The 14504-nt window shown below is 46.8% G+C and overlaps 1 protein-coding gene across 4 annotated transcripts in view; it reads right to left on the minus strand.

Moving 5' to 3' along the window:
- SLC13A3 (solute carrier family 13 member 3) overlaps positions 1–14504 on the minus strand; it is a 79997-nt gene that overhangs the window by 34240 nt on the left and 31253 nt on the right. For 3 of the 4 annotated variants that reach the window (XM_027621511.2, XM_027621510.2, XM_027621513.2), the window contains exons 2-4: positions 9788–10053; positions 7279–7442; positions 1083–1149 (exon numbers count right to left, since the gene is read on the minus strand). In XM_027621511.2, coding sequence (XP_027477312.2) covers positions 1083–1149; positions 7279–7442; positions 9788–10023 — 467 coding nt within the window. In that variant the 5' untranslated portion in view covers positions 10024–10053. The remainder of the gene's footprint in view (positions 1–1082; positions 1150–7278; positions 7443–9787; positions 10054–14504) is intronic. The other variant, XM_027621512.2, reaches the window with a different exon arrangement.

Consider the following 14504-nt stretch of genomic DNA (forward strand, 5'->3'; position numbering starts at 1 on the left):
GGGCTGGCTCCTCTGCTGGGAACACTCTTCCCAAAGATCCCCCCTGACCCTTACCTCCTATAGGTGCTTGCTTAAGCCTGACCTTCTTAGAGAGGCCTTTCCTGACCACTCATTTTAAAACTGCCTTTTCACACCCTACAGGCCCCTTCCTTAGCCTTCTTTCCTGCATTGTTCTCCCACATGGCTCTCACCAACCATCTGACATACTGTGAATTTTACTCGTGTGTTTGTTTCTTGTCACTGAGACGTAAACTCCACAAGGGCTGGACTTTTGTCCGTTGCTGCATCCCTGGCAGTACCTGGCTCATTGTAAGCTATCTATAAATATTTGTTGAATGAGTAAAACAGACCTGACTGGTGCCCAGCAATGCCTTGAGCAGGTGACTTTACTTCTGCTGTTTTATCACCCAAGGTAACAAAGCCATGAATAACAAGCACCTCATCTGTGCATGTAGGGCCCAGCAATGATCCAAGCTTGCTCAACATTATCTCATTTAATCTCAAAATAACCCTCTACGGTGGGTTCCAATATCTGAGCAGAGGCTCAGAGAGATTAAGTGACTTGTCCAAATTACACAGCCGGTAAGTGGCAGAGCCAGGTTCAAAGTCAGGTCTGCAGGGCTCCAAACCCCAAGATCTTAACCACGCTGCCAAATACAAAGGACATCAGCCACTAAATGTGCCGCCAATGTGAAAGTTTCTTCCTAAGTCACACAAGTGTGAAGGATTGTGATTGTCTCTTAGGATGCTTTTGTCTTTAGAGGCTCTGGATGCCTGTCTGCATGTCTCTCCTCCTTGACTGTCACCTAGTTTGAGCATTCCTGCTCCTCTGGGGCCTCCTCTCAGGTCCTCCACCTCACCAGAGGGACTTAATGTGCTCCTTTGCCCTTGCTATCCACATGTGTGTTTTTTTAAGGAGGCTGGGTACGTCCATGCCCAAGCCAAAGGGATGGATGGTAGACACCTGGGCGTTAGGTCATTTGGAGAAAAATCTGGGGGTGGGGGAGGATTGCTTGCAGCACTGAATTCTGGCTTGTCATCTCCTTGGGTCAAGCACTGGCTCCTCGGTACCAGGAACTCACTCTTCCGGGCTGGCCAGAAATTGCATCTCCGTGGGCGTGGGGCGCGGGCCGTTCCTCCACACAGCAGCTAGGAGGAAAGAGCATGGTGTCTTTAGTGTAACGTACCAAGTGGATAGGAGTGTTCCTATTCTCAGGTTTAGATAACTCCCTTAATCTCACTGTACCTCAGTTCTTTAATTCATAAAATGGAAGTAAGAATTCTCCTAGGGTTGTCAAGAGGATTAAGGAGTTGACCCATTTGCTATTGGCGGAATGCTTGGGTCCCCCCAAAATTCATATGTGGAAACCTAATCCCCAATGTGATGGTATTAGGAGGTGGGGACTTCGGGAGGTGTGCCTTTATAAAAGATGCCTCACAAAGCTCCTTTACCCTTCCTCCCACCACGTGTGCACACAGCAAGAAGATGGCCATCTATGAACCGAGAAACAGTCCCTCACCAGATGGCAAATTTGCCGGCACCTTGATCTTGGACTTCCCAGCCTCCAGAACTATGAAAAATAAATGCTCGATCTATGCTGTTTTTGTTAGAGCAGACTGAATGGATTAAGACACCATTTAAAGCAGGGACTGGCAAATTTCTTCTGTAAGAGACCAGATAGTAAATATCTTAGTCCTTGGGGCCCTATGGCCTCTGTCGTACTCAACTCTGCCATGAAACCAGCCATAGACAATACAGAAATGAATACGTGTGGCTAAACCTTTATTTTTGCACACCGAAATTTGAATATCATGTACTTTTCACATGTCACAACATATCCTTCTTTTGACTTATTCAGCCATTTAAAAATATAAAAACTATGCTTAGCTCACAGGTTGCACAAAAAGCAGGCAGCAGGCTAGATTTGGTGGGCCAACATTTGCCAGACTCGCCATTGAAAGAATTTAACAGGCATATGAACACTGGCAAGGATTTAGTCAATGTGGGTTCCTCTTGAGAAAGAAGAAAGCGGCCCCCTACGTCTGGAACTGGCCGGACCCAGATATGCCGTGTTGTTCTCTTGCTGGACCTAAATGATCTTACACGTCACCGACATCAGACAGAGTTGCTCTACGAGCGACTGACAAAATGAGACACAGCAAGGGCACTTCATAATCTTGTCTTAGCCCAAAGCCACTTGCCACCCACAAAATGCCAAATGTCCTCCTCTCTTGCCAATTGAATGGCTGCTACTTCTTTACTCGTAGAATTGCCCCCGATTTCTGGCATCATTCAATCTAGAGCAAGGTTCCTTAGACCCCCACAAATGCCTCAGCCACAGCCCAAAGCCCGTGAGAGGTCCTTTCTAACACCTGACTGAGGTCATCATGGCCACCGGTGGCGCGCGCGCTTTCTGCGCAGCAATAATACACCCCACCTCTGTAACCGCAGGTGTGTGTTTGGGAGGAAGGGTCGGGACTCCAGCCACAGCTCTTTCCCTGTCTCAGCAGGTGGCCTGGGGAGGAAGTCCTGTCTCCTCTCCACTCTGGGCTGCTCCTTCCCTCTTGGTACCTAGAGGGAGTGGGAGCCATGGTAGCCTACTGTCACTTTACCATGGCTGGTCCTGCTGACCACCTGCAGAGGTCAGAAGGCTAAATGCAGATCAGTTCACCCTGGTGATAAGACCCTACACGTTGGTGTAGCTTAAGTTTCCTTCAAGCCCTAGTTGAGAGGGATTTATTTGTTGATTACCTGTCTCCCCCATGGACTCCCAGCTCCACGCGGGTTTGTATCAGTCATTCCCGTTGCCTTGAACAACCTCCACTGGTGGGAGTCTTGTTCACCCAGAACACTGTTTGGCACATAGTAGGGGTTCAATAAATGTGTGGAATCAATGAATCAATGGATGAATGGATCAGTTATGCCACTGTTCTAAACCTCAGCTTCCTCACACATAAAATGGGGGGGGGGCGCCTGCGCAGCTCAGTTTCCTCATCTGTAAAATGGGCACGATGACAAAGCCACCCCTGCAGAGTTGTAGTAGGAGGATCTAATGAGAACACACGTGGGGCGCTGGAGAAGACACCACCCATGTGGCCCCTCAGTCCCTCAGGCAGTGCAGGGAGGCGAGCTGGGTGAAGAAACTGAAGGGAAACATCAGGGCTGCTTTCCAAGATTGAGGACCCTCCCCTCCAGGTCTTGTCCAGTGAGCCCTGCCCTGCCCCAGGCTCCGTCCTGCTCTGGCATGGTGCTTACAAGCACAGATTCTAGATTCAGACAGAGCTCAGCAACTAACTAACCACGTTGCTTTGGGCAAATCCTTTTGCCTCCCTGAGCTTCAGTGTCCTCATCTGTAAAATGGGGAGCACCTACTTCCTAGCTCCATTATGAAGATTAAATGAGCTGACGGGTATGAAAAATAAGAGCACCGTGTCTGGCATACGGTGGGCTCTCAGGACTGAGAGCTCACATTGTCATCACTGTTGCTGCAATGGGTGTCCCTCACGGACCTAGAGCCCCCAGGAGCCTCCCCACCCCTGTCCTGGCCCACTAACAGTTCCCACTCCCCCGACGCCTGTCTTCACATCCTGCCACCAGGACGGAGCACAGAGACTGCGTGAAAGGGAACATCTCTCTTTTGCACTGGAACTAGCCTTGTTTTAGGTCTTAGGGCGGATCATTAATCAACCCTTGCTCTCTGATCCCACCACTTGTGAAAGCAGGTGTCTGCCCCAGCTTCCTAGGCGCTCCTTCCTCCTGACATCCTGCAGCATTCAGGAGAAGACTCTGGATTTCACCTTGCACCCAACACTGAGTGTGACCGTAAGCAAGTCCCTTCCCCTTCCCGGGTCTCAGATTTTTCATTTTTATAATGAGGGAAATGGCTTCGAACTTTTTTTTTTTTTTTTTTTTTGTGGCCACTAGACTCTTTGAAAAAAACTCTTGCATATGAGGCAGAATACCAGAGGTTAAGAGTTCAGGCTCTGAAGTCAGCCAGCCTAGATTCAAAATACCAGAGCCGCTGTTTTGAAACTGTGACCTTGGAAGCTACTTTATCTTCTTTTTTTTTTTTTTTTAAACTTCTTCCTCAGTTTCCAATCTTCTAAATGAGGTCAATGCCCGCTCCACCTTCTGCGGATGTAAGGCCCTACAAAGAGCCCCAGCACGATGTACGTGCTCAGTAAACATCTGTGATTGCCACGTGGAAGCCCAGTGGATAAAATAGGTAAAGTGGGGAAGCTGAGGTAGACATGGGAGAAGGCGCAGAACCTTCACTGCTTCTTACCACTCCAGGGGGATGGTGACACGGTTCTCTGGAAGCCCCAAGAGTCCCGGGAAACTGTCTGAAAACGAACGAAGCCAACTCTGGCCTGTGGGCTGAATCTGGCCCACAGCCTACTGACTGAGAATGGTTTTTACATTTTTAAACGGCTGGAGAAAATCAGTAGAGGCACAATATTTCATGGTGTAAAAATTACGTGCAATTTTAATTTCAGCACCTGCAAATTACATTTCACTGGCACCCAGCCACGCCCACTTACTTACGTCTCACCTGTGGATGCTTTCTCTCCACAAGGGCACAGTTTGAGCAGTGGTGATGGTGTGGCCAGCAAAGCCTAAAATATTTCCTGTCTGGTCACTTACAGAAACAGTTTTCTGACCCCTGCTATAGAACATCTCTTCCTTCCCACGTGGACGACTTTGACCTTTCGTAGGTCCTGGCTCTGCTACTTTACCAACAATGCAATTGATTCTCGTCATATCAATTTATGTACTCATCATCATTTCTAGCTTGCAGGGCTGATGTGAAAATAAAGTAAGCAAAACAGCTGACTGCATGGTAGGCAAATACCCATACCACAGTAAACGAGATTAACTTGGACGGTATGTGGATCAATATTTAGATTTTAACATATATATTAATTTTAACACATATTCAAAAAAGGATAACTAGCACTCAAAGCCTGTGGTTTCATGAATCATGTTTGTTCTGTTATTTGGGATAAATGATCCAGAGCTCCCGGAGCAGATCTGCCATCTATCCCTCAACATGTGGCTTCCCAGGTAGCATCTCTGGTCCCCCCATCATGTTCACGTTCCAGCCAGCAGGAGTAGAGGGTGGGTAGGGCAGGACCCGGAAGTTGCGCGCTCCATTCCCACTCATATACCACTGGCCACACTTAGTCACAGGACCACATCTAATTGCAAGGGAAGCAGGGAAAGTCAGCTTTTTCTCTCCAAAGCCATGTGCCCACGTGGGGCTTCTGTTACTAGAAGAACAAAGAAAGACTCAATATTGGGGATAAACTAGAGATTTCTGCCCACATAGGAACCAATCGAAAGCTTCCTTTTATTTTTACTTTTTTAAAAGATTTTATTTGTTTATTTGACAGAGAGAAACACAGCAAGAGAGGGAACACAAGCAGGGGGAGTGGGAGAGGGAGAAGCAGGCTTCCCACTTAGCAGGGAGCCCTGCGTGGGGCTCGATCCTAGGACCCTGGGATCATGACCTGAGCCAAAGGCAGACGCTTACTGAGCCACCCAGGTGCCCCGAAAGCTTCCTTTTAAAATACATTTATGTAAGTAGGGGCACCTGGGTGGCTCAGTCGGTTAAGCGTCGGACTCTTGGTTTCAGCTCAGGTGGTGATCCTCAGGGTCATGAGACTGAGCCCCGCTTGGGCTCCGTGTTGAACATAGAGCCTGCTTGAGATTCTCTCTCCCTCTCTCTCTCTGCCCCTTTCCCTGTTCGCATTTGTGCACGTTCTTTCTCTCTCAAACATAAATAAATACATACATACATAAAATACGTTTATGTAAATAAAAAGATGTTTTAAAGCAGACAGGATGTGGCAGACCTCTGCCACCATGAGGGAAAGACTTGGGGAATCACAGAGATGCCAGTGATAAGTCCTGATATCTTCGTGCTGCTGAATCAATCCTGGAACTGCCTTTCTCTGCCTTCTTGATGTTTGAGGAAAACAAACCCTTATTTTTCAAGCCACCTGCAGACAGACCTTCCTTCTTTGCCTACATTCCCACGGACGCAGCTGGTTCCATGGGTAAGAGAGCACGCTGCAAAGTTGGGCTCAGCCATTCGTCTGCTGTGTGACCTGGGGAAGTCCCTTCCCCTCTCTGAGCCCTTGCTTCGTCATGTAAGAACGCAGCGGCTACTTGTATTTTGGTTTGTTTAGAACATAGTTTCTGAGGTTCGAGAGAATCAACTCCTTCCATTGGTGGCACATTCTCACTATCCTTGTACAACGAAGGCCCCTGTTTTGTTTTCTTTCTTTCTTTCTTTAGTCCCTTCGATTCCCATTTCCCACTCCCATCCTTTGCAGAGCAACCATGCTGGTGCCTCTAATCTGTAGGTTTTTGTTTGCTTACGTTCTTGCAAAATGGTCACTTGCGTGAATTTTTAATTTACATCATGGTATTGTCTTCTAGATCTCATTCTGGTTTTTTTTTCCAGTCATGACTGTGTTTTGTGAGATCCATTTCTAGAACTGTGGTCCTCTAATTCTTTGCTTCTAAAAGCAGCAAGATGCTCAACAGTACACACTTGACCTTCCCCTTTACTGGTGGTGCCGCTCACATGGCTACTTACTCACCACACCACAGAGAAGGCTGCAGTGAACAGTGTCACACCCGTCCCCTCGTGGACCTCTGTCAGAATTCTTTGGCGTTTGTATCCAGGAGTCAAACTGTCAGGTTACAGGGTATGTGCACATTTTTTTTTTTTTTTAGGGGATGTGCACATTTAATTTGATTAAATATTTGCAGAATTCCCTTAAGAAAGCCTGACCCAGTGCATACGCTCTCTGGCAGAACACAAGGGTTCCCATGGCCCCACGCTTGCCGACACAGGGCAGTGTCCAGCTTTCTTATCTTTGCCAATCTCACTGAAGTAAATCTCGTTGTTTCGGTTGGCATTTCTCTGGCATTAGTGATTTTGAGCATCTCTTCAAGTGCTCTAAAACCCAGGGGAAGTATAGTATCTACTTCATAAGGCTGTTTTTGAGAGGTGAAAGAGATGATACAAAGTGTTGAACTCTTCACTCTTCAGTATGCAGTCAGCACTCAATGAGTGCAAATCTTTTAAAAAACCAAGGTATCAAGGTTTGACTTAGCTAATTCTCCGTTATTATTATTATTATTTAAACACTTGGCACATAGGAGATGCTCAACAAGTATATTCCCTTCACCCTCCTCTGCAGGACGTCCCCGCTCCCCCTCCTCCACGTTGGTGGGGCTGCCCCAGTCCCTTTCCACAGCCTCACCTGTGTTCTCGTCACTCGGCCAGTTGAGGTCCTTCTGAGCCTCCTTCTGGCTGAAGAGACTTTTCAGGATGGCGCTGGCAATGGGCAGCATCATGGCGGTGGAGGCCGTATTGCTCAGCCACATGGACAGGAAGGAGGTGGTCACCATCATCCCCAGGATGAGCCTGGGAACAGAGGCAGTTAGAGGCACACCCAGAACGGGGGCCCAGGAGGCCCTCTGGTCCCACTTTGCCACCCCTGGGGAACCCAGCCCACTGGTTTTACAGACGGGAAGGCAAGGCCCAGAGAGAACAAGCCAGGGACCAAGTGGGGACCAGATTCACTCACCAGCCTTATTTCAGGTCTAAGGAAACTGACTCCACACGTTTAAGTGAACTGGCCACAGGTACCCAAGGTAAAATAGCCCAAAGATAGCCCAACCCTGACGTTTTCTCTCCCTTGCTCCCCAGTCCTCGATGGTTTCCATTACAGAATAAAGGTCACCTTGGGTTGGCACCAACGCTGTCCACCGTACGCCCCCAAACCATCTTCCCAGCCTCTTCTCCCACTTGCCTTCGCACTTCTACCAGCCACCTGCTCAGACTCCCCTGAACTCAACCACACACCCCAACAGGCCCCGATCTCCCGCCTGCCCGCCATGGCTTGGCCCCTCCCACCAGTAGGAATCCAAACTCCATGATCTTTTTTCTTTACATTAAATTCTTAGCCCACCTGGATTTACCTAGATGGATAGTATGAAGATCTAAGTGGATTTTTTTTTTTTTTAAAGAATAAGCCAATTATTCCAACCCTCGCCATTTACTGAATAATCCTTTCCTTTCCTACTGATTTAGATTTCTTCTAGAATATGTATCCAGCATTGAAAATTCTATTTCTGGACTAGTGTCATGCTGTTTTCATTGTTCTAACTTTATCGTATGTTTGAATAGCAGCCCACCCAGGCTTCAAGGTCAAATGTAACCTGCTCCATGAAGAAGTCTACCTCTTACCTCTCCTTTGGGCTCCCACACCACAGGTGCCCCTTGGGTTGGAATTCCACTTTGCACTGGAATCAGTGCTATAGATACAATCTCTCCCACAGGACTGACAGTCCCTCCAGAGCCTAGCAGAGTGCTCGACACAGAGCCAATCCTAGAACTCTAGGAGTTCTCTAGAACCTTCTTCTCCCCAACCACTACTCCCACTGATTTTATCAACCAAAGAGCTCTCAGAGCTATCCATTCTGTTCCTCTCCACTGCCACTACCCCAGGCCAAGCTGTCACCACAGCTGCTTCTGCACACCCAGAACAGTCTCCTAACTGGGCTGCGTCCAGAGTCTCACTCCGCATCTGCTCTCCACCTGGCAGCCTAGAGGAATTTTTAAAAAAAAATGCAAATTTGGTCATGTTGTTTCCCAGCTTAGAACTCTTTAAAGCAGAGATTCATAAGCAGTGGGGCTGTGGATATAATTTAGGATGGAAACGAGAGGGTAAAAAAATGCATCTTTATTTGACTAACCTCTAATGGAAATTAAGTATTTCCTTTGGTGATAAACAAAGGCAACAAAGTTCAGTAGTATTAGAAGTGCCCAGGACTCTGTCACCAATTAAGCTCACGGATATTTTCAGATCGTGTTATAATAGATGCAAACATCTTGGAATCCCACTGACACTCAAAATGTCCTCAAAATGTAGTTGTTATTAGGCCAGTCGAGGGATCTTACCATTTACCGTAAAGGAGTACATACGGTACTATGTCACAAGTTTGTTTTTAAAAAATTTATTTGGATCCCTGCATTTTCTTGTGGTGGTTGTTGTTTTAAATCCTATGTGCTGTGTGATTTATACATTTAAAGATACTATTCTAGCAAGGGATCCTTAAGATGCAACAAATTGCAAACAAACAAACAAAAAGACTAAAAGAACAGTGAAACCCTATTTTAAAGGCCATTTAATCCTCTTGGAATGAAAGTTCAAATCCTAGCTAGGGAGCCCAAGGCCCTGCAGGAATGGCCTCTGTCTCCCTATCTCTCCGGGGCCATCTTGCCACCCATTCCCCACCCGCCTGGGCTATGAAATAGCAAACTAGGATGATAATGACCAGGATTTATCACACTTTATAGGTCTAAGCTATTATAGTTTCATTCTACAGGCAAAGAGAGAGAAGTTAAGTCATTTCCCAGAGCAGGAAAGGTGGGGTTCAGCCCCAGCCGTCTGAGTCACCTTGCTAAGATGGCCCTCTCTAGAACTACGGGACAGGAATCCCTGGGGGTGAGGCCTGGGATAAGCATTTCGACTGGCTCCCCAGGGGATTCTTCTGCACTTTTGAGAACTGCCCAAGAGCCTGGCACTGCATCTGGCACACAGATGGGGCTCACAACGTATCCAGGGAATGAATGAGTAAAGGGAAGGTGGGACGTGATGAGCTTGTGGGCCTGGATGACCAGACCAGGAAGAGTGAGTCTGGGCTCCAAGAGATGCGGTCCTCCTGCCTCCCCACCTTTGGGCTAGACCCATTATCTGGCCTTACCTGGCTGGCTGGACCCCGACGAGCATGAGGACCTTGAGGGCGATCCTTCGGTGCAGATTCCACTCCTCAATGGCGCTGGCCATGATCAGCCCACTGAGGAAGAGGAAGTTGGTGTCCAGGAAGTACTGGGGGCAGACCTTGCTGGAGGGCAGGATGCCCAAGAAGGGGAAGAGGATGATGGGCAGCAGGGCTGTCACCGAGAGGGGCAGGGCCTCTGTGCACCAGTACACCGCCATGAGCAGGATGACAAACAGGCAGCGGCCTTCCTGCAGGGGGTAGCAGGGGAGATGCAGCTCAGAAGGGTCAGTGGAGCCCTGGGTGGCAGGGGGAGAAGAGATCCTGGGGCAGCACCCATCAAGGCACATTCCGCAGGGAAGCTGTGGAGAGGGTGAGTGCCCAAAGCTTTGACCTTGAGCAGATGACATCACTTGTCTGAGCCTCATTTTGCTCAACTATACAATGGGGAAGAAACATGTGTCCATTTTATAGGACTGTTTGAGGATTACATGAAATGCCCCATTGCCTTAGAAGTGGACCCTGAGATGAGCATGAGAGTGCAAATGGTTTGACAGAGGATCCCAGAAAGTTCTGGAAGGGCAATAGGGAAGCGAAATGGAAGTCAATACAGACAGTGTATTCATGAGAAGATTATCCCTGTGGGCAGCTGGGGCTCACCCCTAATGGGGGACCCTGGGAGAGGGTGTAGAGCATGCTTCAGGGTTGTCCTCCTGGGAGACAAGGAAGCTGGCTTTTTACCTGCCAACTCCTGGCCATCACTGGTTGAAGGCTGGTCCTTGGAGCATTAACTCCCCACTCTTCCGGCCTGCCCGGCATACAGTGAGAGAACACACTGGTGCAGAGCATCTCAGTTTCAGTAGGAAGCTACTGGCAGATGCAGGATGGTGAGTGCCAATGGAGATGTGGAGAGAGCACCAGCAGCGGCCGCCACCTCCATACACAGCCCTCAACACAATGTCTAACACAGAGTGCACGCTCTGTAAGTAGTAATAATAATAAGCAATATGTATGGGGCTATTAAGTACCAGGAACTGTGTAATCCTCACAAAATCCCAGAGGAGTGAGTATCCCCATTTTATGGAGTAGGAAGCTGAGATGTAAGGTCACTAGCAAGACAATGATTGTGCAGAACAAGTCAATCTCCCTCCAGAGCCATCGCTCTTGATCAAATACCCCCCAGCTGTTACCAGCAGAATACTAGAACCTATGACAAGTTGACAATCCAATGTTAAAGATTCAGAACAAAACAGCTCAGTGGTTGCCCAGGCTTAGGCAGGAGGTGTGTATGCTGTGGAAGAGGAGCTGCAAAGGAGTTCAAAGGAACGTTTTGGGGTGATGGAATGTTCTAGAAGCAAGAGTGCAGTAATGACAATGCCTTCACTTCTGATACATCAGTGTCTCATAGGATCCATCATCAATAGTGTCCTATTATTATTCACATGGTCACTGAATAAAATTACTCATAGTCCTGACTTTCTTTCTTATGTTCTCTCAAGGCAATGTCCTTGCATGTTCCAGGAAACACAGACTATTTCTTGAATTTGATGCTGTCTGGTGCCATTTTATGCTTCTTACTTCTTACTCACAGTAGGTTTGGTTGACTTCATTCAGTGTCCACAGGACATTGGACTGAATTCCATCCTAACAAGCACCATCCTAATAGAACATACCCTCAGCTACACAGTCAGGCATCAGCTACATGCAGACACTAGGACTAGTTAATCCATCTGACAGAGGGGCAAGGGCAGGATCCAAGGGACCAATGGCTTTGGCAATAATCCAAGCAAAGATTACCAGCGACTAGGGTCTGGGGGAGTGGTGGAGGTAGTGAGAAGTGGTCAAATTCGGGGTCTAGTTCCAAGGGAGAGCCTGACAGCTTTGCCGAGGATCTGTTAGGATGTGTAAGGCAAAAAGAGCAACCAGGAGGAATTCCAGTTGTTGGCCTCAGCAGGGGGAAGAATGAGGTTGCCATTTACTGAGCCAGGGAAGACTGGGATATACCCGCACCCATTTGTATACCTTGAAAACACATCCTGTTTTCTCAACAACCTGGCTGGGAGTTGAGACCAGGAAAATGAGTGAGACACAGTCACTGCCCTTTAGCCAGCAAATCTGACCATGCCGATAATAGAAGAGTCCTCTGTGACTAGCTCTTCTCAAACTCGAGTGACCCTCGCAGACTCTGCCTACTAAGTATCCCTCAAGCAGAGGTATATTGGTAAATGTTTAACAACTGGAAAGCTTGTGTCTGTGTGTGTGTGTGTGTGTGTGTGTGTGTGTGTGTGTAGAAATTCTTTTTTTTTTTAAGATTTTATTTATTTGTCAGAGAGAGAGAGAGAGAGCACAAGCAGGGGGAGGGGCAGAGGGAGAAACAGACTCCCCGCTGAGCAGGGAGCCCAATGCGGGGCTCAATCCCAGGACCCCAGGATCATGACCTGAGCCGAAGGCAGATGCTTAATCGACTGAGCCACCCAGGCGCCCCTGTGAGTAGAAATTCTTGATTACTATTTCGTTTAACCAAGTCACTCATGTCATTGACGAGTGAATTTAGTTTTACTATGAATGTCAGCTTATATTTTTATTTACATTAATGACTAAGACAAGAGGGAAACAAAGAAGTATGTCAGAAACTCACTTGTTCACCAATGATGTGAGCCACTTCTTTACTGAATTAAATGATAGTTTTCAAATACTGGAAGAATAAGTCCTCATTTTGGGGGGCTATTCACAATGTAACTGCTGTAGACACAACGCATTTTACGTTTCATCTGTACTATTAACATTTTCCATTCCTTTCTTAAATTTAGTCAAGCAGGGGCTCCGGGGTGGCTTAGTCGCTTAAGTGTCCGACTCTTGATTTTGGCTCAGGTCATGATCTCAGGGTCGATCCCAGGAGCCCCACGTTGGGATCGCATTGGGCATGGAGCCTGCTTAAAATTGTCCCCCTCCCTCTGCTCCTCCCTCACCCCTCTCTCTCTCTCAAAAAAAAAAAAACAACAAAAACAAAACTAGACAAGCAACACAACAATAACTTAAGCCCTGATTTGCAGTGTTTGCCAATTTCTAGGTGTAAATGCCCGCACATGGTTGATTTCAAGCTATCAAGTGACATCACTGAACACAGGGTTGGCACGAGAGGGGCAGTTTCGCTCCCCTACACGGCATTTCCTCCATACATATTGGTGTCAATAGAGAGACACAGATAATCTTCAAGAGCTTAGATAATCGTAAACCAATCAACAAGCGGTGAACTTTGAGTAACTATTACTTTTGTTTTAATATATTGAATCACAAGTTTGTATAATTTCATTTTAAATATCTCTGTGTACAGCTGGCTAGCAAAATTTCAAAAACTCGGCAATCGGGTCTCAAGAGCTGGGGTAGACACTCCAGGACACTGTTGCAAGCTTCCAGACAGAACATCCATGTAAAACCACCCCCCCAAAAAAAGAATCTGGGTCACCTTCTGTTGCAAACTTGACATTTTCAACCCATGCTTGGTATCATGTTCCATAATGCAGCTATCTTTTAAAAATATACAATTATTTTCTACCGGATCTTGCTGCTGGCTCAGGAAGACATGCCACATCTATCTTGTTTTTTATATACCACCTGCCAGACCAACAGTTATCCTGGTTTAGAAGATAGAGGTCTGTCTTAGCTCAGGTTGCTATCACCGAATACCAGGGGCTTAGAGGCTGGAAAGACAGACATTTACTTCCCACCAATCCCGGAAGCTGGAAAATCTAAGATCAAGGTACTAGCAGATTTGGGTTCTGGGATCTGTCTTCTCATCATGTCCTCCTCACCTGGTCCTTACCCGGTGTGTGCATGTGGAAAGCTCGCTTTCTCCAAAGGCTATGATCCCATGCTGGGGTCCCACCCTCATAAACTGACCTAATCTTACAGTGTCAAAAGGACAATAAAGGGGTTAGTATGAACAACTTGATACCAGTAAATTTGATGACCTAGAGGAAATAGAAATACTCCTCGAAAAACATAACTTACTCAACTATCAGAGAAAGGAAGAGAAAAGCTGAATATTTCAGTATCTGTTAAAAAAAAAAAAAACAGAATCAATCATCAAAAACCTTCCTGCAACAAAACCTCCAAGGCCTGCTAACTTCAATGGCAATTCTACCAAACATTTAAGGAATAAATAATACACATCATACACAAGCTCTTCCAGAGAACGGGGAAAGAAGGAACCCTTCCCAATTCATTCATGAGGCCAGGGTAACCCTGTGACTGGCTTATCCTGACCAGGGCATTAAAAGGACTAATAATGTTTGAGCATCGCTGGGACATGCAAAGTCATCTGGAAAACCAGTTTCCTTGTCTCTCCCGCCTCTCATCCTTATGCAAAAGAAATACAGGAACAATGAAAACCAAAATCACCAACATTTTCATGTATTAACTCCTCCAATGACAGGTATTATCAGTACCCTCTACTTCATCCAAGTTATAGGGGAAGGACATCCCCCATTAAATACATTTTAGAACACAGCAGGAGAAAAAAATAAACATGACCTTTCAAAAATTAGCTTTATGAGCTATAATTTACATACAATCAACTGCATCCATGGTTAAGTACATAGTTTGAGGTTTAACAAATGTACACACCTACATCACATCCCGATCAAGAAAATGTTTCTGTCACCCCAGAAAGTTCCCTTTTGCCCCTTCCAGATCAATCCTC

This window comes from Zalophus californianus, chromosome 8 (assembly GCF_009762305.2).
Source record: "Zalophus californianus isolate mZalCal1 chromosome 8, mZalCal1.pri.v2, whole genome shotgun sequence".
Lineage (NCBI taxonomy): Eukaryota > Metazoa > Chordata > Mammalia > Carnivora > Otariidae > Zalophus > Zalophus californianus.